The sequence below is a fragment of the Falco biarmicus genome, chromosome 4 (assembly GCF_023638135.1).
Source record: "Falco biarmicus isolate bFalBia1 chromosome 4, bFalBia1.pri, whole genome shotgun sequence".
In the NCBI taxonomy this organism is placed as follows: domain Eukaryota; kingdom Metazoa; phylum Chordata; class Aves; order Falconiformes; family Falconidae; genus Falco; species Falco biarmicus.
Window position 1 is genome coordinate 105,637,407 of NC_079291.1, and position 27,193 is coordinate 105,664,599.

Below are 27,193 nucleotides of genomic sequence, written 5' to 3' on the forward strand. Positions count from 1 at the left end.
TGCACAGCCTGGAGGCGGTTGGCCTTCTGGGACTCATCTCGGGAGGCAGCTAAGGAACACATATCGCTGCTCTGCTTGGCCTGGCCTAGGCCCCAGGCGCAGGTGATGGCACGAGCATTGCCGCACTGCAGCCCTCCCCCTGCATCCTTCGCTTTAAAGCTCGCCTCGCCAGGTTGGCCCAGCAGGCCTGGGCTGGGCCCAGTGGGGCTGGGGTGAGGAGCAGGGGGACTCCCCCCCGCCCCCGCCCGGCTTCCAGCCAAGGGATGATGGAACAGTGCCCTGCACCATGGCAACAGTGACCGGGGTAACCCCAGTGACCCCACCAGTGCCAGTCTGTGCGGCTGCGGCTGAGCGCACGGGAGGGCGTCTGTCGTCCCTGTGTGCCCCACCAGCCTTGGAGCAAGGGGAGCCGCGCAGGCCTTGTCCCGAGCCCCAGGTGGAAGAGGAGAAGAGCCTCGGCGTGCCTGACGGTGTGGGGGCTGAGCCCCAGCTCAGCCTGGCCACAAGCGGGTGCAGCCCCAGGAGCGAGGTGACAGAGGGGTCCCTACGACAAGTGGCATGCCCCCAGTCTAGATGAACCCCAGCCCCACAGAGGGAGAAGAAGGAAGAGGGAGTCAGTCCCAACCCCCCTGGGGCAAGGAGCGGTCAGTGGGGCCCTGGGGCATCAGGAAGGGTCACAGTGGGGCACTTTGTGACGTGCCGTGTCACCCAGTGCTGCCCCCCACAGTGTCTGGGAGGAAGGTGCTGGGGCAGGCTGGTGGCAAGGAGCCCCCTGAACAGAGCTACTTCTGCCCCCACCGCCCCTGGCAGGGCAGCCCCGGGTGGTGCAGGCTTCCCTTCACCCCTTTCCTCTCTCCCTGCCGCAGGATGTCGGGGATACCCGCCAGCCACCCCCAGGCAGTCCTGGCAGGAGAAGGACAGAAGCTGCCCCAGCTCCCAGCTCGCGGCTGAAGCCCAACAATTGTAAGTTCCCGCTGCTGCATGCGTGTGAGTGTGAGGGCATCGTGGGCAGGGGGCTGCCCACGCTGCTCACCCTGCCCTGCCCTGCCCCAGACTCGCAGCCCCCCGGCCAAGCTGGCAGGCCAAGCTCCCATGGGGCAGCAGCCAAAGACCCGGCCCTGCCACAGCATCCCTGCGGCAGGGGACCCTCCCTGCCCCTGGTACCAGTGCATCCTTCACCCAGGCACACCGGGCCCCCCCTTCTGGTGCTGCCCTCCAGCATCGCACCCTCACCCCTGGGGCGCGCAGGGGACACCAGTGTCCCAGCCTTGAGCTGGGGCTGGGGACATCCCCAGGAGCTGGGCGGAGGGCTCACGCTTTCCCCACGGCCTGACCCCCAGCCCTGCCTGCTCTGTGCCCGCCAGATTCCTGCCACTCGGACTTGGCTGCGCCCATGGAGGAAGAGAATACCCTGGACATCATCCGAGGCTTCCTCAGGATCAGACCAAAGGTATGCGTGGCCACTTCTACGAGGCTGTGCCCCTACCTCCCGGCCAGTCTTTCTGCCCACATGCCCTGCTCACAAGGTGCCGGGGACTATGCCCCCTCCCAGCTATCTCTCCCCGCTGACCACTGTTATCCAAAAAGTGTGCGCCTTCGCCCGTTGGGCAAGAGCCAGCCGACGCACAGAGTCCAGGCATTTCTTTATTACAGATTCGCGCAAAGCTGGGGCTTAGGTGATGATGCTCCACGAAGCAAGCCCAAAGCTCAGAAGAACAAGATTAACATTCTTGTTAAGCAGTCTAGTTATACATACGTATTTTCCAAACTCTACCTAAAAGATGCTATTGGTAATTAGTACGCACGGTCCTTTCCGTTGGTCTTATATATCTCTCGCTTTGATTTCAAGTTACAGTGTGTTTTTCATTTACTGCATGTCTGAGGGAGGGGTGAGGGTGAGTCCTTTAGTCCTGAATGGAGTGGGTGGTTGCGATCCTCCCCCCGCTGCCTTTACCTTGCCCCTAGTTTACAGTCTCGTTCCGCTGGCTTCTTGCCTTTGTTGCAAGTAACGGGCTGTTGGCACCCTCCTGGGGTGAGGTGTTCCCCTTATCAGGCTTGGAGTTCTCCTTCAAGGGCACTTGTCATTAGGACAAAGTTACAGGCGTATGGCGACCCTAACTTCCCGAGCAGAAGTGAATCACTTCATGTTGACTACAATGTGATAATGGGGATCGAATGCATAGCTAGACATCAGCGCTGTCTGTCCCTCTGTCCCCCCTCCTCGGCTGGCAGCAAGCAGACCAGAAGCTGAAGTTTCTGGCCGCCATCGGCACCGTCTGCGGCACCGCCAGCATGGACTCCAGCGTGTGGGACGAGCTTAACGACTTTCAGTGCGAGGTGGTGGACGCCATCCAGGTGAGGGGACAAGCAGTCAGGCCTCAAGAGGCAGGCCCAGGGGCAGTGGGCAGTGGCACAGCCCTGGGGGGCAGGAGAGGGCTTGGCCGGGTAGGGGGGTGCGAAGGAGCGCTGCTCCAGGTTTCTCTCCTTGGAGATGTTCTAAAGCCACTGGCGTGGCCCGACTGGAGCTGGGGTTTGGACCCAATGATGTTTGCAGGTCCCTTGGCCAGCCTGTGGCTCCGTGATGGGCACAGAACTTGCCACCACGGGGGCCTGGGACCACTGAGTGCTGGGTTGGGAGTGGGTGCCAGGATGGGGGCAGCCGGGGCTCTGCCAGCCCCGCAGGCTCTTGCTGGGGTGAAGGAGACTGCCCCATCCTGACGTGACTCACCCTGCTGTGCTCCCCAGGTGCTGCTGCAACAGGAGCCCACTGACGACCTGGGCACCACGGTGCGGCAGCAAGCCATGTTGGCCATCACCTCCATGAGGTACCTGCCCCGGCCCCCAGCTTGGCCTCCTCGGTGCCAGGTGGCCCCGACAGCACTCGTCCCATATGGGGGGCATCCCCAGTGCTGGGGTCTGAGAGGGAGGGGCAGGGGGGCGGTACAGGGTTTTCCCCCCTCAACTTGAGTGTCAGTAGCGTGGGGCTTGACATGACCCCTGCGGCGTGGGAGCCGAGCCAGGTCTCCAGCCCCAGAGTCTGCCTCTCCCTGGCTGGGCCCCAAGAGCACCCCTTTGTCCCTGCAGCAGAGTGGGACTGCTTCTGGAGGAGAAGACAAGCAGCCTCCTCCAAAGCCTGCTTCTGCAGCATCTTCTACCAGCACCCACAGGAGGACACCCAGGACCCCGAGGTTTCCCTCTACTCCAAGGTATGCCACAGGGTGAACCACGGGGAGATCCCCTGCCCCAGGGTCCCTTCCTGGGCACCGCAGGGCCATGGCCGTCCCTCCCCTGGCTTCCAGGGCTGCCCCCCAAGACTCTGTCTCCCTCGCAGACCATGGCCGTGATGGACAGCATGCTGCAGGTGCTGGTATGCAGTGCTGGCACGCTTGGCATCCTGGAGCTGCAGAACATCTTGCAGGTCTGGCCTTGGCACAGGGTCCCTATGGGCAGTGACCCCCGGCTCCAGCGGTGACCCACCCAGCGCCTGGTGCAAGGAGTGGGGCAGGCAATGCCCCCTCCTTCCCCGCCATGCCCCTCCCACTAGCCCCTTGCCTCCTGGCTGCTGCCAGAGCCCCTTCTCCTGCCACAGCTCACCCCCACCTCTGCAGCCGTGCTTGCTGCCCATCCTGCCCAACACTCCCGCCCAGACAGACCTGCCTGTCTGGCTTGGCAAGGGGAGCCCAGCCCTGGGGCTTTCCCCCTCCAGCTTTACCACGGCACATATCCCAGAGCCCCCACCACCCTTCCCCAGGGAGCTGGTCACCACAGAGCCTTGGGTCCCTGGGTGGGGGGTGGAGGGACGTTGTTTGAGGGGGAAGGAGTGGAAGGCAGCAGAGGCAGCAGCAGGAGTGGGATGCGGCGACCTGCCTGGCCGCAGCAGGTTGCTGCGAGAGGCAAGAAGGACACATGCCCCATCCCAGGCATTGCCCCGGAGCAAGCCTGCCTCTGCCGTGCTGCGCCATGCCCACCTCCCCTGGCACACCAGCAGCTTTTCTCCTCCCAGGTCCTGCTGCCCTTCACCAAGTCCCAGAGGGAAGCAGTGCAGGAGAGGGCCATGGCGCGGATTGCCACGCTGATCCACTTCACCACCACCTGCTCCATGCCACAGGTACCGAGCTCCTGGTCTGGGCAGATCCCACTTGCCCTGTCCCTGCAGCCCGGAGCCCTGGCACCTCCTGGGGAAGTTGGGCACCCAGTCAGCAGGAGGCTGGGAGCAGGAGTCTTTGCCCTGTCCCTGCCCTGTCCACGCTCTCTCCCAGGGCAGGGCTGGGCAGGGCTGCCGCAGGCACAGGCAGGAACTTGGCTTCCCTGCTCCGGCCTGGTGCCCGGCTGCTCTGGGAGCAGCTGGGGGCTCACCTTGTGACCGGCCTCACCTTGTGCCTGCACTGCCTCTCTTCCCCCAGGTCTGCTCCTGCTTTGCACAAACTATAGTCCTCAGACACCAGTGCTCCAAGAGTCATCAGTTTGCCATACTGGGGCTGCTGGTGGGGGCACCTCATTCTCTGCTGCACCTGCAAGCATGAGAGGACCCGCCACGAGGCTGCAGTCGCTCTCCATCACCCTGCACACCCTTCATCCTGCAGCAGAGAAGTAAGAGAGGGACGTGTCGGGCTTGGTCCCCCCCCAGCACTGGGCAGCCAGTGGCCACCCTCCTTGGCCAGAGAAAGCCGCATACAACCTGCCTGCCTGCCTGCAGTCTGAAGAGCCATTTCCTCTCAGCCCTGCTCACAATAGCCCTGGACCCTCCCTGCGTATCTGTTCCACAGACCTGTCAGGGCGTCCCAGTCCTTTGCCAGTGCCTTTTCTGCCCAGCACTCAGACTGCACCTCCAGCTCTGCACCCTCTCTCTCAGCACCCCGGGTTTCCTCCTCCCCAGGCAGGCAGCGCTGGCCGCATGACAGAGGGCAGCTGGAGCACCAGGAGGTCTGGCAAGCGAGGCAGCCCCAGCAGCTTTTGCAAACCAGCAGTGCCAGAGAAATCTTCTTGGTAAGAAGGGCCTTCAGCTCCTGGCTGGCGGGATCAGCATGAGCGAAGGGACACCTGATGCATGGCGATAGCGGGGGCTTGTGCCGATCCTGAGCAGGGGCGAGGCAAAGGCCTCCAGTGAGCTCTGGTTCCCCATGGCACCCTGACCCCCCACCGTCCATCTGCCCAGTGCAGCCTGGCTCTGCGTCCCACTCCCTGCACAGCCAAGATGCTCTGGGGGATGCTCTAGGTGACAAATCTCCCTTCCTCTCCTTCATCGCCGCAGAAGTTCACGAAATACCTCCGTCCTCTGACCGGGCAGACATCATCCTCCTAGCCATCAAGAACATGAGAGGACCCAGGCACCTACAGCATCCGCGTGGCTGCCCACATGGTGGATGTCCTTGTGCTGGGCCCTGCCTTCACAGCCGGGGCAGGTGAGTCGCCCAGGGGTGGCACAGCTGATGCTCCAGCCCCCCGGGGCAACCGTTCCTCCCCCGGCTCTGCACCTGGCCAGCGCTGACACCATCTCCAGCTGGCATACCACAACGGGAACAGAAGCAGCTCCCAGTGGGAGCTGGGGGAAACAGCCGCGCTCACCTCCCGACTGACATCCCCACTCCCTCCTGTGTCTCCTCTCCAGGTCTTGAAGATCGTGCACGCCATCTACACAAACCTGCCCTCCATCAGGATGCTGGTAGCCGTCAACAGCCTGGACAGGGCCCTGCGCGTGCTGGCAGACAAACACCCCCAGCGAGGTGGTGGCCGGCCTGCTGCAGTGCTCCCCAACATGGCACCTAGTAAGGGGCTCACCAGACTTTAGGGCTGCTCTCACACTGGCAGAGGGGCCCCAAGACCCTCCCCAAGGGACTTCAGGCCGGCCTTACTCCTGGGTGTCCCCACTGACAGAGCCCTGGTTCTCCACAGTGTCGCCGTGACCATGTGGACGGTGATGCTCTTTGAGCCCCAGGCTGCGAAGAAGGTGCTGCAGGAGCTCATCAACGTGATGATGAACCAGTCGCTGCACAAGACCTCCGCCTCTACCAAGGACAACCCGCGCATCCTCTCCCTGGCTGTGAGTTGCTGGATGAGGCCTCACTGACCTCCGGGGGCTGCTCTCAGCTCTCTGGGGCCACCCCTTCCCTTCCATGCCCGCCCCAAGCCTTGGCCTCCCCAGGGGTCAGGGAGATGTCCGTGTCTGGTGTCTTCTGCAGGCAGCCAGGACCATAAGCAAGATCCTCCTGCAGTCCAGCTGCCCACGGGACGCGGAAGCCATTTTCCCCCGGCTTTTCCTGGCACTCGCTTTTCCAAGTGTCATTCACCACAGAGCTGGCGCCAAAGGAGGTGCAAATCTTCTGGAAGGGCCACCAACAGGGTCTGATTGCTCCTATCAGGTGCGCCATCCCTGTCCGCTCGTCCCTGCCAGCCACCTGGAGCCAAGCCAGGGGTCCCGGTGGGAGCTGAGCATTTCTCCTCGTGCAGGTCTGTGGTGCGGGCCATGACGGGTGCTGCTCTGCAGGATGGGCCTTGAGAGCCACATGCTGGCCATCGAGGCGCAGGGTGGCTGGGACATGCTGCTCAGTGCCCAGACCCACCTCATGGGAGTGCGCATCGTGGCCAGGTGAGAGCCCCTTCTCCACACTCCTGGGGGACTGTGCACCCCACCCCACCCCCCTCCCTTGGGGCTGATGGCAGGGGGTCCCCACTGCTTGCAGAAAGTGCTGCAGTCCAGTGATGACCACACTGGTGCGAACCCCAGAGATGTGCCCGCCTGCGCTCAGGCCTGACAGTGCTTCCTTCCCCCCTTCCAGGGAGATGATGAAGACCCCAAGACCCCTGCGCTCCACCATCTTCCGCCATCTGGCAGAGCTCCTCTATGTGGAGAACCCCTCCTGGGAGATGGTCGCCATGGTCTTCTTTGTTGAGGTGAGCCTGATGGGCACTGCTCCAAGCTCCCTCCGATGCTCAGTTCTCCCATGCCCGCTGCTGCAGCGGCAGCTGGGGCAGCAGGTGGGCTCTGGCTGGTACCACGGAGGAGCAAGGCGAGCAACCAGTGTGGTGTGGGGCACGGGGGCTCTCCGCAGTCCCTGCTGCCTCCATTCAGGCTTGGCCTTGCCCTGCCTGAGCTGACGGCTGGAGCCAGCGCTGCACCTCTCCAGCTCCCGTTGCGTGTGTTTCAGATGGTGGGCTGCATTGGCCTCAGTGAAGAGCTGGACTGTGCCCTGGCAATCTTCCCCACGTATCTGCAGAGCCAGTGCCTGGGGATGCCCACCCTGGTGCTCAGGGCCATCCTCAGGCTCACCGAGAGGCCTGACACAGTGAGTAGGGGGCAGCTGGGGCAGCCAGGACAACAGCCCATGGCAGAGCTGTGGGTGGTAGGTAACGTGGCGGCGTGGGCTTTTCTGGGCATGGGGAGCTGAGCCAGCTGCAGCCAGCTCTCCTGCGTCCCTGGCCCACTGCCCCATGGCAAGGGGAGAGGCAGCAGTGCCGAGGGGAACAGCACGTCCCAGCAGGGATGATGGCAGCAGAGCCACGTGCCCGAGTGTGGGGTCTGCAGAGCGTGGCCGTGGGGTGATGAGCCCCGGGATGAAACGCAGGGCCTGCTGGCGGCTCGCGCAGCTTTCCAAGCAGCGCTGGTCACCCACCAGGCTGCTCAGGGGGTCTGCTGCAAAAGGGGGCAGCCGAGGGTCTGGCAAGGAGCCAGAGCTGTCTGTCCTCCCCCTGCGCACCCTGCTCTTCCCATGGCCGTGCCAGGGAGCCCTGTCTGCCAGGCGCTTGCCCTCCTAACCCATGCTGCCTGCTGAGAAGCCAGCGGGGAGGCCAGTGCTCACAGGGAGGGTTTTCAGCCCTGCGGTCACTTGCCGCTTTACAAAAATGAGGTGGCGTGTCTCACACAGGTATGGAAAACCCTTGCCCTGCTGCCGTACGTCATGGAGCGGCTGCAGGCTGATGACAGCGACGGCAGCGCCGTGGCCCTCTCCGTGCTTGACAACATGCTCCAGCTTCCGGCGGGGAAGTTGCCCAGCCTCATTGCCCCGGCGCTGGCTGACAAGCTCCAGCCACTCTTTGACAATGTAAGGCTGGCGGAGAGCCCCATGCTCCCCTCATTCAGCACCTCGCTCGCGTCTCCCACCGCAGCCCCCATGCTCTGCAGGAGGATGCTTTGCCCTGCAGCCCCCAGGCACTGTCGCTGCCCTCGGTGACTCCGTGCTGCACCCCAAACCCCCAGCGTGGACTCACCCTGGCTCGGCCTCCTTGCCGCAGGGCGGACGGGGGTGGCAGGACAGCAGCCGGTGTGCTGAACAACACCAATGTGCACCCTGCCCTGGCAGCATCCCCCAGTCCTCCACAGGGTCTCCCTCTCCGGCCCCCAGCCCCTCTGCACAGACATTCTGCATGCCACGGCTCATGCACTCCCTTATGGAGCAGGGCTGCCTGCAGCCATCTGGGGGAAGTTCACCTCCACGTCAGCCCCTCGCTTGCCATGGGCTTGCGCTTGGGGCTGAGGTCCTCCTCCCCTCCTTCCCCAGCATTTGGACACTGTGCGGGAGCAATCCATCCACCTCTTCCAAAGCTTGATGTGGCTCGTGGTGGGCGCTGAAAAGAAGAAGATGAAGAAGAAGGTGTGGAGCAGCCTGCTGCCACTGCTCTTGCACCTGCACGATCAGAACAAAAGTGTGGCCAAGGTGGGATTCTTAGCCTGACCGGTCCTTTGGGCCCGGCAATGCTGACACTGGACCCTTCAAATGTGTGCCACTGGGAGGTCTAGCTTGCTGAGTCCCTAGGGCCAGGCAGAGCCCCCCTCCCTGCCCACTGCTGCCCTTCTCCTGCTGCTGCCCAGGTGGACGGGGAGGTGGGTCCCTTTCCCACCCAGCTCCCTCCGCACAGCCCCTGGCATGGGTCCTGCAGCCCCAGAGACTGAGCTACAGCTCCACAACAGCCTGGGGCCCCCAGGGCCAAAGCACTGAAGCCCTGACGGCCTTCCAGTCAGAGAGGGTGATTGTCCTTCTCTTCCCCGGGGTGCTGAACATGGTGACAGCACCAATTCCCAGCTGGAGCGACTTCCTGGCATGGGGTAGAAGAGGTTCTGAGCCCCGCCAAGAGGGAGGACACAGGGTCCTGCGCCCTCGATGGTGGTGGTGGCATCTCTGTTGCTCACCAGGCCTCCCAGGAAGCCCTCCGCAGTGCTGGCCTGTTCCTGAAGTGGAGGCAGCTGGTGCACATGGCTGAGACCGGGCAGGCATGGAGGATCAGCGAGTGCCTGGTAAGCAGAGCCCCAACACCCCTGGGATCTTCCCCGGGCAAGCCCTGCCCTGTGCCCTGCGGGGGGTGGGGGTGGAAGGCTGTGCCCCCTTGGCTGCACACACCCTCCTGGAGCAGGCTCTGCTCCGCATTGCCTTTGCCCCTGGGGTCCCCAAGGGGACCCTGCCACTAGGATGGCACCCCTGCATCCCTGGGAGCCTGATGCTCCCTCTGAACCCCGGTGCCACACAGTGGGGAGCTGGGGATGTCCTGCTGGGGGGAAGGGGGATGGCCCTGGGTGGAGGGATGGCCAAACGCGGGGGCAGCTCTGCGCCGACCCTGCACCCTTCTCCTCTCTCCAGCTGGCCAAGAAGGGGAGCAGGGCCATGGCCTACCTGCGCCGGAGCCTGCATTACCTGCACAGCTCGCAGGAGCCCCTGCGATGGGAGGCTGTCAGGTTCATCGGTGAGCCATGACTCCCAGGGTCCCTGTGTCCCAGCACAGGACCTATGGGGCACCCCTTCACCCCCTCCTGCCCCTGCCTGCACAGGTGGGGCTGGCAGGAGGCTCATCCATCCCCTCCCTGATGCTGCACTCCGGGGTCAGCCCTCCCGGGGGGACCGTGCAGCCAGGTGGGCTGGCTGCAAGGGTCTCTGAGCGGCAGCAGCATCCTTGACACACTGTGTTGCTCCAGGGCTCGTTGGGCGGTGCGTGCGTGAGCAGTGGTACCTGGAGTACATCCGACATGGTGAGCGAGGGCAGTGGGGAGGAGGAAGGAGCTAGCACGGAGCTCCCCCCCGCAACCTGGGCAAGGGGGGATCTGCTCCCAGCGTGCCTAGGGGGGACGGGGTGTTTCTGCAGGGGGCTATTCCTGAGAAGCAGCTTCCAGCCGAGCCACCTGTCCCCTGGCTGCCTCCTGGCCCTGGCAATCACAGGGTGCAGTGTGCCCTGCCTGGAGGGGACACAGGGCTGTCACCTCACCTCTGCTGCTTTGTCCCCACAGTCCTTAAAGGCGCAATGAAAGACACCAGCCCCCTGGTCTCCTCCCTGGCAACTCAGACACTCCACATCCTTTGATGACGAAGGCTGTAAGGGGTGGTTTAACCTATGACTACTGCGTTTATGGCTGCCAAGGACATGGGGGAGGTGGCACTCGACCCCCAGCGAGGGCTCTGCTCAGGCAGAGACGAAGCAGCAGCCCCAGCCCGAGGATGCTCTGCAGGCTTCTCTTCCTGAAGGCTAACAGGGAAGAAGACACCTCAGCCCCAGAGGAGCTGGCGTCCTCTGGAGAGCAGCAGGACAACTGCTCTTTCCAGTGGTCCAGGGCAAAGACGTGCCCTCATGCTTCGCCTTTGCCATAAAGTGCCAGCTGCTCCACTGGGCTGTGAAGCAGAGGGGAGAAGCCCAAGGTGGAGCCGAAGCAGAACTTGAAAGCAATGCCTTCCTTCCCCTCTCCAGGGCCACGCTGCCGGAATAAATGACTTTTTCTGCCACCCACTGTCTGAGCAGCCTGCACTGCCTGGGGCTGACGTGGCCGAGCCCAGGGGCTACCAAGCCACCGATGCTCTGGCTCCAGCAGCACAGGCCCCTCCATGTCCCCAGCAGGATGGGCAGCTCTGCCTCCTGCCCCTGCCACCCATTCCCAGTGGCTGCCCAGCCCCTCCTGCCTGGGATCGGCACCTCATAGCGAGGCAGCTTGCATGCAGAAGGCACCAATTGCTGTGAACCCTTCAAGCCATGTTCAAATGCCAGAATCAGGTCCTCCTCCCTGCCTGACCCTTAGACCGCCTCTTTGGCAGTGAACCAAGAAAAGAGATTTAACATGCAACATGACGCAGGCTTTAACCTTTTCAAGATTGTTTTCTCTGCCCCAGAGCATGGCAGAGGGGGACTGGCTGGAGGGGCAGCCTGCAGCAGGGTCACCCCGCACCCAGGGACCTCCTAGCAGGCAGGCAGGAGGCAGGCAGGCTTGCCACAGTGTGCATGTGCTATCGAGGGTGTGACAGCTGTTTCCGCTGTTGTCCCTGCCTGCTCTTGCCTAAGGAGAAAGTTTTGCCTCCAGGCAGGCTGCCCGACCTTCCTGAAGGCTCCCAAAGGCCAAAGGCTCCTTGGCAGGGAGCAGCTGTGCGTGGCACCAGGCTCGCTGGCCCTGGGCAGTCGGAGCAGGTAGGACACGGCTGCTTCCTGCTCTTCTGCATCCTTTGCTGCCCCTGGCACCCCCTGCTCGGCTGGAAGCCGGGGGGGCTCAGGAAATGAGGGGCTGCCTGAGCCCCCGCTGTGCCCCAATAAAAGCACCCCTTCACTGGGCTTGGTGGGGGAGCACTGCCTGTTTGATGGGGGGGCATTGCATGCTTTTCTCTCCTGTACAACCCTGGGGGCACAGGGCTGGGGAAGCCTTGGGGACACACTGCTGTGGATTGGCAGTCCCAGGTGAGGGGACATGGGGGCCAGGCAGGGCTCTCTGAGCTCCCCCTGCCCCTCCAGCAGACCCTCACCCTCTTCCAGCTCTTCTGACCCAAGTTTGCTGCGTAAGTGGCTGTGCTCCTCCCCACGCTCCCCCTCGGCTCTGTGTCACTGGGCTATGTCTCCCCTTTGGGCTCCCTCAGGGGCTGGAGGATGCTGAGGGCCTCTGTCCCCCACCCTGAGTAGAGGGACAAGGCTGGGACATTTTTGGGGCAGAGGCCCCATCTCCTCTTCCAGCCTGGCTGTGGGCTGGAGGCGTGGGGAAAGCAAGGCACAGTCCAGCCAGACTGTCCTGGAAGGGCTGCACAGTGTCTCTCGCCTCCCGCTCTGCTCTCCCCAAGGGTTTTGCTGGGGGGTTAAGGCTGCACTGGCCCCACAGGAGCAGCTCAGCCATGGCCCTCAAGCGCCATGCATTGGCCCTGAAGCAGCCAGACCACAGGGAAAAGAAAGTGAGGGGGGGAGAGGAGGAAGATACCTGGAGCTCCACCTTGGCAGCCCTGAAAACTGCCCCCAAGGAGAAGCCCCCTGCCATCATTGATGGGCTCTGCCCCCTGAGCACAGCACTGGGTGCCCTGGTGAGAGCGGGGCTGGGGTACCAGGGAGGCTGGGATAGGGGGACGTGGGCAGGGGGGTGGGGGAGTCCCAGGGCTCCCCTTGCTCTGCTGGTACAGGGGCGGCCCCAGTTACCCTTGCAGACCCCACTGCATTCCCACTGGGAAAGCTCTGCACCCTCTCCCATCCCCAAATGCTGCCCAGGTGCCAGCCCAGGCCATGCCACTCGCTGTAGGTCTATGAAGACTATGACTGCACCCTGAACCAGACCAACATCAATGCCAACAACAACAAATTCTATATCATCCAGCTCATCGAGCACGATGGTGCCTACAGTGTCTGGACCCGCTGGGGCCGTGTGGTGAGTCCACCCCAACACCACTTGTCCCCCTCCCCATGGTTGTCCCCACCCTGTCTTGGGACCTCCAGAGCTTGGGGATGAACCTGGTGGTCCCCGTCCCTTGTTCCTGGTCCCAAAGCAAGCAATCAAGTGGCCCTGCTACAGCCCCTTGTTGGGGGAGCTTCAAGGACTTGCCCCCACACAATGGGGTGAGCCTGGCTGGGGAGACATGGCACATGTCACTGCAGTGACAGTGAACATGACACTCCAGCAAGGAGTCCTGGGCCGCCTCCCTGAGCTGGAGGGACCCCCAAATCTGGTACTAACGGCTTGGCATGTTCCTGTTTGCTGCCCTGCAGCCCTGCCATCACAGCCCCCCCCCCCCCCCCCCGCCCAGGCTGCTCCTCCTGGCATGGGGCTGGTAAAGCAGGGATGCAGGGGGGGTCCTGACCACTGCTGTCCACTGCCAGGGCGAGGTGGGCCAGTCCAAGCTCATGCCCTACGCCTCCCTGGAGGCTGCCAAGAAGGACTTTGAGAAGAAATTTCACGAGAAGACCAAAAACAGCTGGGCAGCAAGGGAGAACTTCATTGCCCAGCCGGGGAAGTACACACTCATCGAGGTGCAGTCAGGAGCTGGGCAGGAGATGGAGGTTGCCCTCAAGGTATGTCAGACTGCTGGGGTGTCACCATGGTGGGGTGGTCCTTACATCTCACCCCTGGCCCACTGAGCACCAGGACATTCAAGCAGGTCACTAGAATGGGTTGGGTTTCCGGAGAAGTCTGGATGTGAGCTGAAACAGCTCATGGGCAGAGATTTGGTGCTGATGGGTTGAGGTGGAGTGGGAGGGCGTCCCAAGCAAGAGCCACTGGCATCTGAGTGGCATCAGTCATGGAAAGCGGAGGCAGTGCCTCCCCGTTGCCTTGCTGCGTGGGGGTCAGGCACTCCCCACTGAGACAGGCAGCCCCACTGCCATGCTCCCACAGCCTCCCACGGGCTCACAGGTGGCATAGTGATATTTTGGGTCTGCAGGTGGATGGCGTGGACAGGGACAAGGTCTGCAAGCAGCGGGTGCTGCCCTGCACCCTGGACAAAGCCACACAGGACCTGGTGTCTCTCATCTTCAGCAGCGACATGTTCCAGGATGCCATGCAGACCATGAATATCAGTAGGGGGTGATGAGTGGCATGGGGTGGGTCTGGGGGCTGTGGCTGGGGGTGCAGGTGGGGAGGTGAACAGGGCAGAGGTGCTGGTGGATTTTAGAGCATCCTCACTGGCAGCCTGACACCTGGTGGGACTGTGGATTTTCCATGCCAGGTGCCTGCATATGCCTGGGGTGATGCTGGAGATTGTTAGAAGTAGCTGTGGGGCAAGTGTGGCAGGTGGGTTCATCTGTGTCCTCCCCTGTCTCTCTGGCCAGATGTGAAGAAGATGCCGCTGGGAAAGCTGAGCAAGCAGCAGATTGCGAGGGGCTTTGAGGTACTGGAGGAGCTGGAGGCAGCACTGCGGGAACAGCCCTCCCAGGCTGCCCTGCTGGAGGACCTCTCCTCCCGATTCTACACCATCATCCCGCATAACTTTGGGCGGGCACGGCCACCTCCCATCAACTCCCCCGACCTGCTGCGTGCCAAGAAGGACATGCTGTTGGTGAGATGCCAGGGCACCTGGCAGGTGGCATCCTGCCCCAAGGAGTGCTCCTGCCTGTGGGGCAGGGGGGTGCAGGCAGGGGTCTAGGCTTGCCGTGGTCCCCCTGGCACAGTGCCCAGCACTGGTGGTGAGGATGTCCTCGGTCTGTGCCTGCCAGGTGCTGGCTGACATTGAGGTGGCACAGAGCCTGCAGGCGCAGAAGGTGAAGGAGGAGGAGGAAGTTGCCCATCCACTGGATCAGGATTACGCCCTGCTCTGCTGCCAGCTCTCCCTCCTGGACCCAGCTTCCTGGGAATACCAGGTGCTGCTTGTGCCACAGTGCCCCATGACAGGGAGCAACCGTGCCAGGCCTGTGGGCACCCCAAAGGTCTCCGCTGTCCCAGGGGGACCATGGGCATTGTTGGGATGGCTGCCTGTGGTGACCGCTTTCCTGCCTTCCTCCCTGGCAGCTGATCCAAAACTACGTGACACAGACTGGGCACAAGCTCCACATCCTCAACATCTGGCAGGTGGCCCGAGATGGCGAGGTGAGGAGATGATTATCCCTGTCCTGCAGTGGGGAAGCCCTGGTTGCACCCCAGGGCTGCATTAGGGCTCTGGGCTTTTCCACCCAGGGGAGGCTTCAGCCCAGCTGGCCAGGGGCAAAAAGGCACCTGCTCCCCTGCCCCTCCAGCCTTGCACTGGGGTTGGGCTGGGGGGGGTTGGGTCCATCCCTCACCCCTGGGCACCCACATCTCCCTCCGTGGACAGCTCTTACCTCTGCATCTCTCCAGGATGAGCGCTTCAAAGCCCATGACCTCCTGGAGAACCGGCGCCTGCTTTGGCATGGCACCAACGTGGCGGTGATCGCAGCCATCCTGAAGAGTGGGCTGCGCATCATGCCCCACTCAGGCGGGCGTGTGGGCAGGGGCATCTACTTTGCCTCTGAGAACAGCAAGTCAGCCTGCTATGGTGAGGGTGCTGGGACGGGCAGGGCTGCTGGGGGATGTCTGCAGGGTCTGTATGAGTCCATCTGCCTTTGCGTACCTCCTGCCAGACAGCTGTGTGTGGGCCAAGCCCCTTCCCTGGCATGGCAGCCAGTCCCTGCGTGTTGGGGTGGCCTGGACACAGCCAGGTGGGAATGCCAGGGCTGGTGACATCATCCCCATCGCCTTCTCCCATGGCAGTGGGCTGCACGTCCAAGAAGGTTGGCATCATGTTCCTGACAGAGGTGGCCCTGGGCAAGCCCTACCGCATCACCTGTGATGACCCCACGCTGTGTCAGCCACCCACCGGATACGACAGTGTCCTGGCCTGCGGCCAGACAGAGCCGGGTAAGCCTGGGTCAGGAGGGAGTGTGGGGTCTGTGGGGCTGGGGTAGGCACAGGGTGGGGGGAAGAGAGGTCAGATTTCAGGTTTGACATAGTGTGTGTGGGTGTCTTCTCACCCAGATCCTGCGCAGGATCAGGAGGTGCTGCTGGACGGCAGGAAGGTGCTGGTGTGCCAGGGCAAGCCCATCCCCATGCCTGCCTACAAGAACTCCTCCTTCAGCCAGAGCGAGTACCTCATCTACCAGGAAAGCCAGTGCCGGATCCGCTACCTTGTCCAGCTCCGCTTCTGAGGGTGCCTGGGCACCCAGCAGCCCCATCCCAGCACCAGCTGGTGATGCTCCCCAGCCTGGAGCACCGTGCTCCGGACTCTCCAGCCACCCTACCTGAGGCTGGGCAAGAGACAGGCTGGCATGGGGACAGAGCTTGTTTTGACCGTGAATAAAACCAATGTGCCTTGTACCAAGTGGTTCCCATGCTCTCCTGCCCAGTGAGGTGAGCGCGGAGTAGGGAAGGGTGATGGTAGGTCCCTGCAGGGATGGCAGTGGGTGGCTGTGGAGGGACTGCAGCCTGTTGTGGTCACCTGGTGCTGGCAGCCTTCAGGTGAAAGCTGGTGGCTTTGTGAGCCAGCTGCCCGTGTCACCCTAGCAAGTTGTGTGCCTCATGCCCATCACCGTGGCATCAGGGCTGCAGGGGATGAGCAAGATGCGTTGCCCTGCCTGGGCACGGAGGAGCTCATCTATCTGTCCTGGGGGTGAGTGCCTGCCCTCCCTCTGGTGCCATGCTTGCTGCCATGCCTGCTGCCCTGCCCCAGCCTGGTGACCATGCCAAGTCCCTCTCCACGCCCATGTGTGCCCCCTGAGCACAAGTCCGGGTCCCCAGGGTACCAGGGAAGGGCAACACCCAGCTGCATTACCCTGGTTGCCCCATGGAAGTTCTAGACCATCTGCGTGCCAGTGGGGGAGGAGATGCCACAGACCTGCCTGGAGGTCTGTCCCCCACGCCCCAGGGACCTCAGGGCTAAGCTGTCCTTGCAGCAGGACCGGGCCTGGAGCAGTGGGTGGCCATGCTGGGGGGGCATAGGGCTCGGGGACCCCAGTCCCCCCTTCCTGAGCCCCCGCCGGCTGCTAGGACCCAGCAGCTGTCCCCGTGGGACCGCACAGCGCAGGCAGCGCCCGGGAGTGACAGCTGGTGCCATCCGCAGCTGGCAGGCTGCAGGCAAACAGGATGACGAGCGGGTGACGGGTGACGGGTGCGGGGAAGGGGGAGCGTGGCCTTGCACGGGGGCAGCAGCCCCTGTTCTGCTGCAGGAGCGACGCCGGCAGGAAGGATCCCCAGCGAGGAGGGGAGCATCACCCACCTCCCCAGGAGCAAAGGTGCGCTGGGTCCCCCGCCCCCACCCCAGGGTCCCCCGCAGCCAGAGCAAGGAGCAGGGATGGAGCAGGCGGGTTCATGCTGTCCCCCCTCGGGGTGTGCTGGTGTGGCTGGGGCAGGGGCACAGGGCGTCAGCCTGGCACAGCACAGCGGGTCCCAGCAGTGCCAGCCCTGGCCAGGTTGGGCACAGCCCAGATGCCTGCTCTGGGGTAGGCAGGACCTCGCCTGCTCCAGCATCTTGGAGGGCTTCAGGTCGTCTCTGGGTTTCTCTGTGGCTCTTCCTCATTTTGATTCTTCTTCACATCCTGCTCCCCTCCCCAACAGGCAAAGAGAAGACAGCAGCCATGGTTGTGGTGGGGTTTCCCTCTAAGGGACGCAGGAGAAGAGCCCTTGCTGCCCAGGCACTGGAGCTGCTGCCTTAGTCCTTGGTGGGGATGGCGAGCCGAATGGGGCTGAACACCACGGACAGCCTAGAGCTGCTCTCTGTCCCCGAGCAGTCCATTGCCCAGGAGGTGGTGGGCCTCCTCTGCATGGTCCTGCTCACCCTCACCGCCCTGGTGGCCAACACGGTGGTGATGGTCGTCATTCTCAAAACCCCCCTTCTCAGGAAGTTCATCTTCGTCTGCCACCTCTGTGTGGTCGACCTCCTCTCTGCCATTTTCCTCATGCCCTTGGGGATCATCTCCAGCTCCTCCTGCTTCAACAGGGTGATCTACAGCATTGCCGAGTGCCAGGGCTTGATATTCCTGAATATCTGTTTCATCAGTGCCTCCATCCTCACCATCTCGATCATCAGCGTGGAGCGGTACTACTACATTGTCCACCCCATGAGGTATGAGGTCAAGATGACCATCAGGCTGGCGGTGGCCGGAGTGATCTTCATTTGGGTCAAGTCTGTTCTCATCACTGTCTTGGCACTGGTGGGTTGGCCTCAAGGCAACGGGGCCACCAGTGCCAGCCGCTGTACAGTCTACTGGAGCCCTGGGGCTCACAAGAAGATTTTTATGATCATCTTCAGCATTGTCTGCTTTGTTCTGCCTACCATCATCATCTTGGCTGTCTACTGCAGTGTCTACCGCGTGGCCCGGATGGCATCCCTGCAGCACATGCCTGCACCAGCACAGGCAGCTGCACCGAGGCACCGATCTGACTCCATCGCCAGCCAAGTGACCATCATCACCACCAGGAACCTGCCACTGCCCAGGCTGATGCCAGAGCGCTTTCTGGGAAGCAACAAGGCCATCCTCACCTTGGTCCTCATTGTGGGGCAGTTCTTGTGCTGCTGGCTGCCCTTTTTTGCTTTCCACTTGCACTCCTCTGTCACAACTGGCACAGTGGGTGGTGGGCATGGGGAAATGGTGGTCACCTGGATTGCCTACTCCTCCTTTGCCATCAATCCCTTCTTCTATGGGCTGCTGAACCGCCAGATCCGGGAGGAGCTGGCCCGGCTCCGGCGCAGCTGTCTCAACCGGCCGCTGGGCCAGGAGCTCTGCCTTTCTGTCTCGGAGGCTTCCATCCAGGAAAACTTCTTGCAGTTCCTTCAGAGAGCGACTTGCACGCTGGAGACCCATGCCAGCTGCATCAGCCCCAGCCCCAGGAACAGGCTGGACCAGACCAAGATGGGCTTCCCCATCCCAGGTCAAGTTCCTGAAGAAAGCACCTGAGAAGCAAGAGGCCTTGTCCCACCATGCTGGGAAGGAGGGTGGGCAGGGGACCTGTCAGGGACCCCCATTGGACCTGCTTGGGCTCAGTCTCTTGGATTTGGAGGAGTTCTTGTTCAGGTTTTGCCTCTTCTCTGAGCCTATGGTGGAAGGTAGTTTCTCTGTTCAGGAGAAGGCAGCAGATCTGGGGAAGCCTCATCTCCCTTCTATGGGCTGGGATTGTCTCTGGCTCCACCAGCTCAGTCCAGTTGCATGGATGGGCTCTCCCCAGGACACAGGATGCTAAGGGGCTCCTACGCAGGGCAGAGGAGGGAGCACCTCCATATCCATCGCCTGTTGGGACCACTTGTGGCCAGTGGGGAAAAGTAGATGTCCATTGCACCTTACCCAGGAGCAGTGGGTCAGCTAACACCACTAACACCAGTAACACCAGGGCGCGGGGCACCCTGCTGAGATTATGTGGAGCCCCCTGTCCTTAGCTCTTTAACCCAAAACTAACCTCTGGCTGGAGAAGCTCCTGTCACCTGTGGTACTTATCAGGGGGACAAGCACCCATGGGGCTGGCTCTGGCCACGTCTGGTTTTTGGGCTGGTGCGGCAGCATGTGGTGCCGTGGCCATGCCCAGCCGTGTTCTCTGTCCCCCCACAGCTGGTAGGGGCTGCCCCTCCAGGGAGGGATGCTGGCCGGCCGGGGGTCTGTGCCAGGCTGTTTATGGACACAGCTGCCCAGCTGAAGCCCAGCCAGTGGTGCCACGTGCCAGCCAAACTGGGCTGCCAGCCAGGGGTGCGCTGGGGTAGATGTGGTGGCACAGGGGTGAGTGGGTGGGTGGGCATGTGGGGTGCCCCTGGGCAGCGGCAGCTGGAGGGTACCAGGACCTGCTGTCCCCCTTCAGTGTCATCGCTTCTGTGGTGCTTGAGGCCCCCCTCATGGGGTCCCTAGTGCAAGAAAAAGGACTGGACCCTGTTGAGGGATGCTGGAGGGGCACATCACCCCCAGCCCACCCACAAAGGTCCCAGGGTTGGTGCTGGCACAGTGGGTTGGAGATGCCCTTGCCCCAGTGATAACTGGGGGGCTGGGGGAGAACTGCCCCATGGCCTCTCAAACTGCCTCATGGCAGGGAGGGGGCTCTAGGAAGACCCCCAGAAAGACTGCGGCTGAGGGCCAGCACCCCTCTGGCCGCAGGGATGCCCCTCCAGCCACCACCCCATGCCCTTGACATGGAGGGGTGTCTCCACCCAGGGTGGGGTATATTATTATTTTTTTCTTGTAAATTTTATCTTTTTATTAAACCATTGATAAGTTACAAAGGAGGAAAAAATATACTTATATGTACAGCATTTCCAAGCCAGCAGGGACTGGCTCTTGGATGGGGTTGCTGGGAGGAGAGTGCCCCAGGGTGGCCCAGGGAGGGGCCCCACCAGAGCCAAGGGAAGGGGGACCCCCAGAGAGGCCAGGCAGCCCCTCATCCAGTGGGACCTGGCTTTTGGGTGCTAGCCAGGGGGTGAGCAGGAGGACAGCAGGGTGGGCAGGGCAAGGGGCAGGAGGTGGGGGTCCCACCTCAGCACAGGGCAATGGGAGAAGGGACCCTGAGCCAGCAGAGACAGCCCCCCCGCCAATACCAGGGCACATGGTCCCATGCAGGAAGATCAGGGAGGGGGGCACAGCACTGCTGGAACAGGCAGCAGGCAGCGGAGCAGCTCGTTCCTCCAGCAGGCATCACTGCTGGGAAGACCCTTCCCTTCCCTGGGGTGGGGAGCAAGGGGGTCCACCTGGGCATGGGGCACCTGGCAGCAGCTGAGGACAGGGTGGGCAGCGGGGAGGTGTCCCTGGCACGGGGTGGCACACCAGACCCCCTTGCCCACCCACTGGTGGGGCTCAATAGGGTGAGAACTTCTGCCGGTCAGCTTTCTTGGTGCCATTGGCTGCCGAGATCTTGGTCGTGTAGGTGGCAGTGCCACCATTGGGACCCGCCACAGAGGATGGGGATAGTGCCAGGAAGGACACCGGCTTCAGGCCGATGAAGTTGGAGAGGGAGATGGTGTAGGGGGTGCCCAGCAGGGCTGGGGGGGCTGGAGCGACGGCAGGCAGTGCTGCACCAGAGCCTGGGGCGAGGGGCTGGGAGAAGCCCATACCGAGGTCCATGGAGCCAGGGCCTGGTGACGCCTGGGAGGTAGATTTGGCCGTCTCTAAGCTGGAGAAGCAAGCAACAAGGTGAAAACCACAGTGACAGACAGTCTCCCACCGCAATGTGCCCATCGTAGGGTGCAAGGACCATACACCCCATCCCTTCTGGCACACATCTCTGTAGCACATCTGGTGAGGACTAAAAAGCTGGGGCTCAAACCCTGTGGCGTCTCAGGTCCTGCACCCACCATCTGGGGACCTCACAGCACCATCCCAGCTCATCCTTCCTGAGGATGCTGGAGTGAGTGTCCCCTAAAAGCTGTGCTGGGGCACTGGGGAGGTGCCACTCCTTGCTAGCAGCCAGCCTGCGTGCCCCCCAGCTGGCACCTACCAGGCTGTGATGAGGTACTGAGCCAGGGTGATGCTGACGGGGGTCCCCGTGATGGTCACATGCCTCTCGCTGGAGCCCTCAGTCTGGTTCCCGATCTTGATGTGGGCACCTGACATCTGCCGGATCTCGCTGATCTTGCTGCCGTGACGGCCAATGATGCAGCCAATGAGCTGGAGGGGCAGGGACCAGGGTGAGCTGGGGGCAGCTGGAGCCTCGTCAAGCAGGGAGCTCCCAGGGGCTCACCTGGCCACGCTCTGTGCCTGGGAGGATTGGGGAAACTGAGGCAGACACTGTGAGGGCAGGGTGCTGCTTTCCTTGGGCAGACTCTACTTTTTGGTCTTACTCAAGCCCCACACCCCCCCACAAGCTGGCATTGTTGGGCTGCCACATCCCAAGGCTCTTCCTTGGTGTTGACCAAGCCCTTTCCCCCTTCTGTGCCTCAGTTTCCCTTTTACTCCAACTGCTTCTGACCCAGCAGCCCCTCTTGCCCCTGAGCTCTGGCAGCCGAGGCAGAACCTCCCCTGTGCAGGGTGGTGGGTGCTGGCCCCTACAAAGAGGCTGTGGGGTGGAACACATGGGTGGGGGCACGCTGTGGTCTGCCTCGCCATCCCCAGGACCCACACGTACGTCATTGGGCACCAGGAACTCCTGGGAGCTGCTCTGGGAGCTGGTGTCCAGGCCTGGAGGGAGAAACAGGGATGTTAGTGGTGGGAGGGTGGGTCTCCAGCAGCTCCGTGCCCCCATACCAGCCCCATGCTGGGACAGTCAGTCACCCCAGGGACAAACCTGGGGAGAGGCAGGGAGGACGGGACATAGGCACCAGTTGTGATTTGGTGCCAGTGCTCCCCCACTGCAGGGCTGAGGGGCTCTAGTGGGTGCAGGGACCCCAGGAAATCAAGAATTCTGGGGGTCAGGTAGTCATGCCAGGGGTGCTGGGATCGGAGAGGGTGCAAGGGACTGGGATGCCCTCCCCCCATCAGGGCCAGGTGGCTGGGTGGGTCAGGAGGGGCACTCCATACCGCCAGCCCTGCGGAGGCACGGGAGGTGCTCACCTGGCACCATGGAGGGTGCGTGGCCCAGGGAGGCAAAGGGGAGCGTGTGCCCCGACAGCTGCTGCAGCTTCGTCACCTGCCCAGGCAGTGGGAGGAAGAGGAAGAAGGCATTAGAGGTGACTGCAGAGGGTCCCCTGTCCCTCCTGGGGCCGGACACTGGCACCCAGCACCTCCCAGGAGAGGCATCCCCAGCAGCACCCATCCTGGTGGGCACAGATCTGGTGCCCCTGGGAGCAGGGGTGGGCTGCCACAGGGACAGACTCACCTCGGCGGGAGAGACCCCACTGTACTGGCCCTGCATGGAGAAGCCCTGGGGGCAGAGGGGAAGGAAGGGGCATCAGTGGGGAGCCAGGTGCAGACCCCTGCCTCAGGCCACCCCCCCCCAGAGCAGGGAGGCCACCCCAAGCCCACCAAAGTTGCCCCTTGCTGGCAGAGGCCGGGCCCTCTGGCCACCCCATGCCCCTGGGGGGGCTGCACCCCTTACCTGGTTGGCAGAGAGCAGGATGGTGCCGAGGGAGAGGCCAGGGTGGTAGGGGATGGTGGCCCCCTTTGGAGGCGACTGGAGAGGGAGGGAAGGAGGTGAAGGGGATGAGAGATGAGGCTGAATGTCCCCGTAGCCCCACGGGTCCCCCCAGACCTCCTCTGCCCTCTCATGCCCCCAGCAGCTGGGCACAGCCCCCAACACTGCCAAGGCAGGGTGCTCTTATGGGCTTCCATGCAGGGGGACCTCAGTGCCTGGGTCCAGGTGGGCATGGTAAGCCCTGGGGAGGGGGGAGGCAGGCAGCTCATGACCCCCTGGGCTGGGCATGGGGTTCAGTGGGTACCTCCAGGATAACGGCGCAGATCTGCCTCACGCACTGGATGATGGTGTCCGGCACCCCTGAGACGGTGACGGCCCGTTCGGTGGAGTTGGGCAGCAGGTCACCGGCCACCTGCACCTGCGCCCCTGTGCTCTGGCGGGGGGCAAAGGGAGATGCTGGGGTGCCTCAGCCACTCCCCTCCAGGGCTCAGTAGCTCACATCTCCCCTGGGCCACAGGGACCTTTGCAGGACCCACAGGATGATGCTCCACTCCTGCATCAACTCCCGCAGCCCCTGCGCAGCCGTGGCAGCCCACATGCCCACGGCTCTGTGCCCCCCAGGGGAAAAGGGGAGCCTGCACCCAGGGCACCCTCAGCCTCACCTCCCGGATCTCCCGGATCTTAGTTCCTGCCTTGCCGATGAGTGAGCCACACTGGCTGGCCGGGATGACGAGGCGCAGTGTCACCGGCGATCTGCCTGCTGCCCCATCACCCCCTGCTCCCAGGTCCTGTGAGGGGAGGGGCGATGCAGTGTCAGACCCCCAGGAACCTGTAGGCATGGGGGCACCCACAGTGGGGGGAGAGATGCCTACCTCCTCCAGCTTGAAGGCGATCATGGACACAGCGCGGAATACAGCATCAGTGGAGCCGGTGATGGTGGTGATGCGCTCAGGGCAGGACCCCTCCGAGATGGTGATGCGCGCACTGCTCTGGGGACAGTGTGACACCCCATCAGGGACATCACAGGCCCTGTGCTCCATGTGTCCCCCCCAGAGAAGGGCTCACTGGGGGGCTTGATGAGTGCAGACCTGGGCTTTCCCCCCTCCCACCTGCCCCAGGCAGCCTTCCCTGGGGTGCAGCCACGTTTCCCATAGGTCCACCTGGGATTGGAGGGGGGCCAGGGCTGGGCATGTGGGAGCCACCAGGTACATGCAGGACAAGCAGCAGGACCTGGCAACCCCCCAGCATGCCCTTACCTGCTCTCGTATCCTCTTAACAGTCTCTCCTTTCTGCGGGGAGAGGAACAGGGTGGGTGGTGAGGTCCAGGGGAGCCTGGGGCTGGCAGCGCCCTGGTCCCCAAATCTTACCTTGCCAATGATGCTGCCGATCTCCTGCAAAGGCAGAGAGGGGTGGCCTTGTCAGCAGGCAGCTCCCTGCCTGACACATCCCTCCTCTGCCCACAGCCAGACCAATGGGCAACAGCCAGACCCTGCCCCGTGGCCACTGGGACAGTGGGTGGCCTGCTGGTGACACAGCAGCATGGGAACAAGCCACTCCATGGCTCAGGATGGGGGAAGAAATCCTTCTGGGAATGCTGTTCCCGGGGAGGATGGGGGGTTGGGAGCAGGGAAGGAGAACAGGGTGCTGGTGAGGAGCTGGTTCTCCAGCAGGGCCCCCCTACCCCGGGCATTACCAACCCCCCAAGCAGTGCCGAACCCGCCGCTGTTACCTTGCCATGCATGAGCATGCGGAGGGTCAGTGTGATGCTGAGCTCTGTCTCCTCGGGGCTGCCGCCCATGCCGCTGGCTCTGTCTGGCGATGCCATGGCGGGAGGGCGAGCTGAGCCTGTGGGACACAGTGGTCTCCAGAGAGGGGGGAGGCACCAACAAACCCTCCTGCTAAATCTGCAGCCCGAAAAGCACCTATGGCTGGGAAGTGGGGAAACTGAGGCAGGGGCAGCACAGTGCCATTCTCCAGCAGGGGAGGCTTGCACGGCCCCGTGGTACCCCACTGGCATCCTGCACACCTTCCAGGAGCTCCCCAAAATGAATGTGTCGCCATGTGTCTGCCTGAGCCTGCAGGCAGCTGCCTTCAACCTGGCCCACACACAGCCTGGGTTGGAGCTGGCAGCGCACCTTCCCGAAGCCAGGAGCTGGGTGGGTGTTGGGGGCGGGGTGGGGTGGAAAACGTGGGGAGCATGGCTGTGGGATGGGGTTTGCTTTGCAGATGCTTGCTGGGGTGGTGGCACGTGGGGCAGGGGGAGCAGAGGTGGCCTGGGTGGTCTTGCAGGCTGTGTGAGCCTTCCTCCTCCTCCTCCTCCTCCTCCTCTTCCCCTCCCTTGCCTGTGCACAAAGCCCAGGGCAACTGAGGCAACCTCCCTGACGGGGAGTGCCAGCCTGACGTGAACTGCACGGTGATGCCCAATGCACGACGCCGCTGCACCCTGTCCCCCCGGCCCGAGCACCCCCCCAGACCTTGTGCCTGGGGCCGGGGGTGGCCGGGCCCTGCGGTGCCAGCGCGGGGCTGGGAGGAGGACAATCGCCGTGTGTCCGGGCACGGGTGGGCGGCTGCGGCGCTGCTGGCTCCCGGCAAGCTGGCCGATGCCAAGCGGCTTTGAAACAAAGCACCCGTGTTGGGGCTGGGGCCCGTGTCTGCCGACATGGCGGCGGGGGGGCGGCTATTTTAGGTGCTGGCAGGACTCGCCACCACTACGGCACATCTCCTGCATCAGGGTGGAGGGGTAGGAGGGCAGGCTGGTCGCCTCTGCACCCCCTAAGTGCTGTGGCTTGCACCCCCGGCGTGATTTGGACACCCCATCTTCATCCCCCCGTTACCGGGGCCTGGAGAAAGGTGGAAAGGCTGGGGAAGGGGGATATTCCCATTGCCGATGGAGAAGAGCCTGAAATGGGGGTGGGGGTGGGCGGTGTACCCCCCTGTATCCCCCCTCCCCGCAGCGCCCGGAGCCGTGCGCAGTGCCGGCAGCCTGCCGGGTCCCCCATCCCCCGGGGACGGACGGCAGCGGGGACCCGCCGGGGACAAAAGAACCGCCGGGGGAGAAGGATGAGGCTGGCGGTGGGGCAGGGCGGGGAAGCGGCAGGGCCACGAGTGTCCCCCCACTGCCACAGGCGGTGCGGGGGGCGGCGGGCAGGGGGGTGCGCTGCCCCAGGTGAGCCGGGCGGGCAGGGACGCCCAAGGCCCCGGTGATGGGCACAGGCCACCTGCCCCGGCGCCGTGCCACGGCTGGCGGCGGGACAGCCGCGAGGGTGGGCACCGCCCGTCCTTCGGGGCACCTTCGGGGGGCAAAGGGAGGTGACGGGGGGGACAGGAGGAAGCCCCCACCCCGTCCCAGGGGGAACCACTCTCCGCTCGCCCTCCCGGCCGCCCCAAGCCCCCCGGTCCCCGCGGGAGGGGGCCTGGCGGGTACCTTTCCGTGCGCCTCGTCCCTCCGCCGCCGGCCACCCCGCTCAGTGCCACATTGTCCCCGGCAGCGCCCAGTGACACCCGGGGCAGGAACAATGAGCCGCTTGACAGGCCAGGGCCAGGCTGGCAGCCCCGGCCCCCACCCCGGTCCACGCCGGGGCCCCCCTCGCTCTTCCCCTCTCCCACATCCCTCCCTCCGGGATCCTATTACAGCGGATAAGAGACACTAAAAGGAACAATGCACCCTGGGTAAGGCCATCTGCCACCGCTGGGGACATTCCTGGCCCCCCTGCCCCCCCCTTTGGCTCACACATCACCCCTCTTTGTAATTGCGGTGGTGTGGTTGTTTTTTTTTTTTTTGTTTTTTTTTTTTTTCCTGGAAGCCGATCAGCTGGCAGGGCTCGAGGGCTCAAGGACACCGGAGCGGGCAGGGACGGGGCAGCTGGCACCCCAGGGCCCGCTGGCACCCGGGGCTGCTGCTAGGGGGGAGCGCCTGGAGGGCTGGGGGGGCAGGAGGCACCCCTGTGGCTGCAACAGGTGACCTGAACCGGGTGGGGGGTAAGGGATGCTCTGGACCAGGGTCCTGCCTTACTGCCAGGGCAGGGACCAACTTCTGTCCCCCTGGTACTGCCCCGTGCCACCCGCAGCCACGCGTGCCCCCCCACCCCACCCCCCCACCCCCGCTGTTACCTCCCCCACTAAATCCTCCTGGGCCCTGGCGTAAGCAGCTAAAGCCCAGGCAGCCTTGGTGAAGGGGGGCACTGGGGAGGCACCCTGCTGCCGGCTCCATCTGTGCCCCGGAGTGCCTGGTGCAGCAGCACTAAGATGGAGAAAGGCAGGTGGTGGCCAGGGGGCTTGTCCCCCCCATCTCTCAGGCCTCCCCACCCGCCCCCTCATCTGTTCTTGGTAGCCACTCATTCAGTAAATCGCCCTCCACCTTCCCTGGGGGCACCAGGCTGTGGCCAATACGGGCGGGAGCCAGCCAAGGCTGGCAGTTCCCTTTTAAGCCCCTGTGGATTACCCTGGACTTGGATGCACGCTAGGAGGGGTGGGAGGAGGAAGAGGAGGATGAAGAGGAAGCGGGCAGGCTGGAGACATAGGTGCCACTACCCCAGGGGACCTACCTGTTCCTGAACA

General features: G+C 63.5%; 3 protein-coding genes across 7 annotated transcripts; 2 read left to right on the forward strand and 1 right to left on the reverse strand.

Moving 5' to 3' along the window:
• Window positions 1–11,105: 11,105 nt before the first annotated feature.
• On the forward strand, window positions 11,106–15,976 carry PARP3 (poly(ADP-ribose) polymerase family member 3). Of its 3 annotated transcripts, none has more exons than XM_056338233.1 (11): window positions 11,106–11,373; window positions 12,012–12,245; window positions 12,458–12,583; window positions 13,033–13,224; window positions 13,593–13,728; window positions 13,981–14,207; window positions 14,365–14,508; window positions 14,657–14,734; window positions 14,981–15,203; window positions 15,374–15,520; window positions 15,638–15,976. In XM_056338233.1, exons 1-11 carry the CDS (start codon window positions 11,191–11,193, stop codon window positions 15,805–15,807), a joined length of 1,860 nt encoding a protein of 619 aa, XP_056194208.1. In that variant the 5' UTR covers window positions 11,106–11,190; the 3' UTR covers window positions 15,808–15,976. The 3 variants fall into 3 exon arrangements, with proteins under 3 accessions (XP_056194208.1, XP_056194210.1, XP_056194209.1); XM_056338235.1 differs by having other exon boundaries at window positions 12,050–12,245; XM_056338234.1 differs by having other exon boundaries at window positions 11,108–11,373; window positions 14,981–15,158.
• A 154-nt stretch (window positions 15,977–16,130) lies between these two features.
• Window positions 16,131–19,345, forward strand: LOC130149013 (probable G-protein coupled receptor). The gene is made up of 2 exons (XM_056338236.1): window positions 16,131–16,890; window positions 17,213–19,345. Exon 2 carries the CDS (start codon window positions 17,323–17,325, stop codon window positions 18,550–18,552), a length of 1,230 nt encoding a protein of 409 aa, XP_056194211.1. The 5' UTR covers window positions 16,131–16,890; window positions 17,213–17,322; the 3' UTR covers window positions 18,553–19,345.
• Window positions 19,346–19,804: 459 nt separating this feature from the next.
• On the reverse strand, window positions 19,805–26,256 carry PCBP4 (poly(rC) binding protein 4). 3 transcript variants are annotated; one of them, XM_056338263.1, is made up of 13 exons: window positions 26,061–26,253; window positions 24,366–24,481; window positions 24,004–24,027; window positions 23,893–23,925; window positions 23,509–23,625; window positions 23,299–23,424; window positions 22,941–23,069; window positions 22,601–22,675; window positions 22,382–22,426; window positions 22,117–22,192; window positions 21,692–21,744; window positions 21,065–21,234; window positions 19,806–20,740 (listed from the first exon to the last, which is right to left on the reverse strand). In XM_056338263.1, the coding sequence occupies exons 2-13, from the start codon at window positions 24,459–24,461 to the stop codon at window positions 20,425–20,427; spliced, it is 1,260 nt and encodes a 419-aa protein (XP_056194238.1). In that variant the 5' UTR covers window positions 24,462–24,481; window positions 26,061–26,253; the 3' UTR covers window positions 19,806–20,424. The 3 variants fall into 3 exon arrangements, with proteins under 3 accessions (XP_056194239.1, XP_056194240.1, XP_056194238.1); XM_056338264.1 differs by lacking the exon at window positions 22,601–22,675 and having other exon boundaries at window positions 19,805–20,740; window positions 26,061–26,256; XM_056338265.1 differs by lacking the exon at window positions 26,061–26,253 and having other exon boundaries at window positions 19,805–20,740; window positions 23,509–23,620.
• Between the last annotated feature and the right edge of the window lie 937 nt (window positions 26,257–27,193).

Coding starts and splice junctions, on each gene's coding strand:
- PARP3 (XM_056338233.1), top strand. CDS start 11,191: ATGTGCTATCGAGGGTGTGACAGCTGTTTCCGCTGTTGTCCCTGCCTG. Junction 13,225..13,592: donor AGATGGAGGTTGCCCTCAAG/GTATGTCAGACT, acceptor TTGGGTCTGCAG/GTGGATGGCGTGGACAGGGA. Junction 14,735..14,980: donor AGGTGGCCCGAGATGGCGAG/GTGAGGAGATGA, acceptor GCATCTCTCCAG/GATGAGCGCTTCAAAGCCCA.
- LOC130149013 (XM_056338236.1), top strand. CDS start 17,323: ATGGCGAGCCGAATGGGGCTGAACACCACGGACAGCCTAGAGCTGCTC.
- PCBP4 (XM_056338263.1), bottom strand. CDS start 24,461: ATGGCATCGCCAGACAGAGCCAGCGGCATGGGCGGCAGCCCCGAGGAG. Junction 23,626..23,892: donor TTAAGAGGATACGAGAGCAG/GTAAGGGCATGC, acceptor CACTGTCCCCAG/AGCAGTGCGCGCATCACCAT. Junction 22,427..22,600: donor TCCTGCTCTCTGCCAACCAG/GTAAGGGGTGCA, acceptor CTCTGCCCCCAG/GGCTTCTCCATGCAGGGCCA.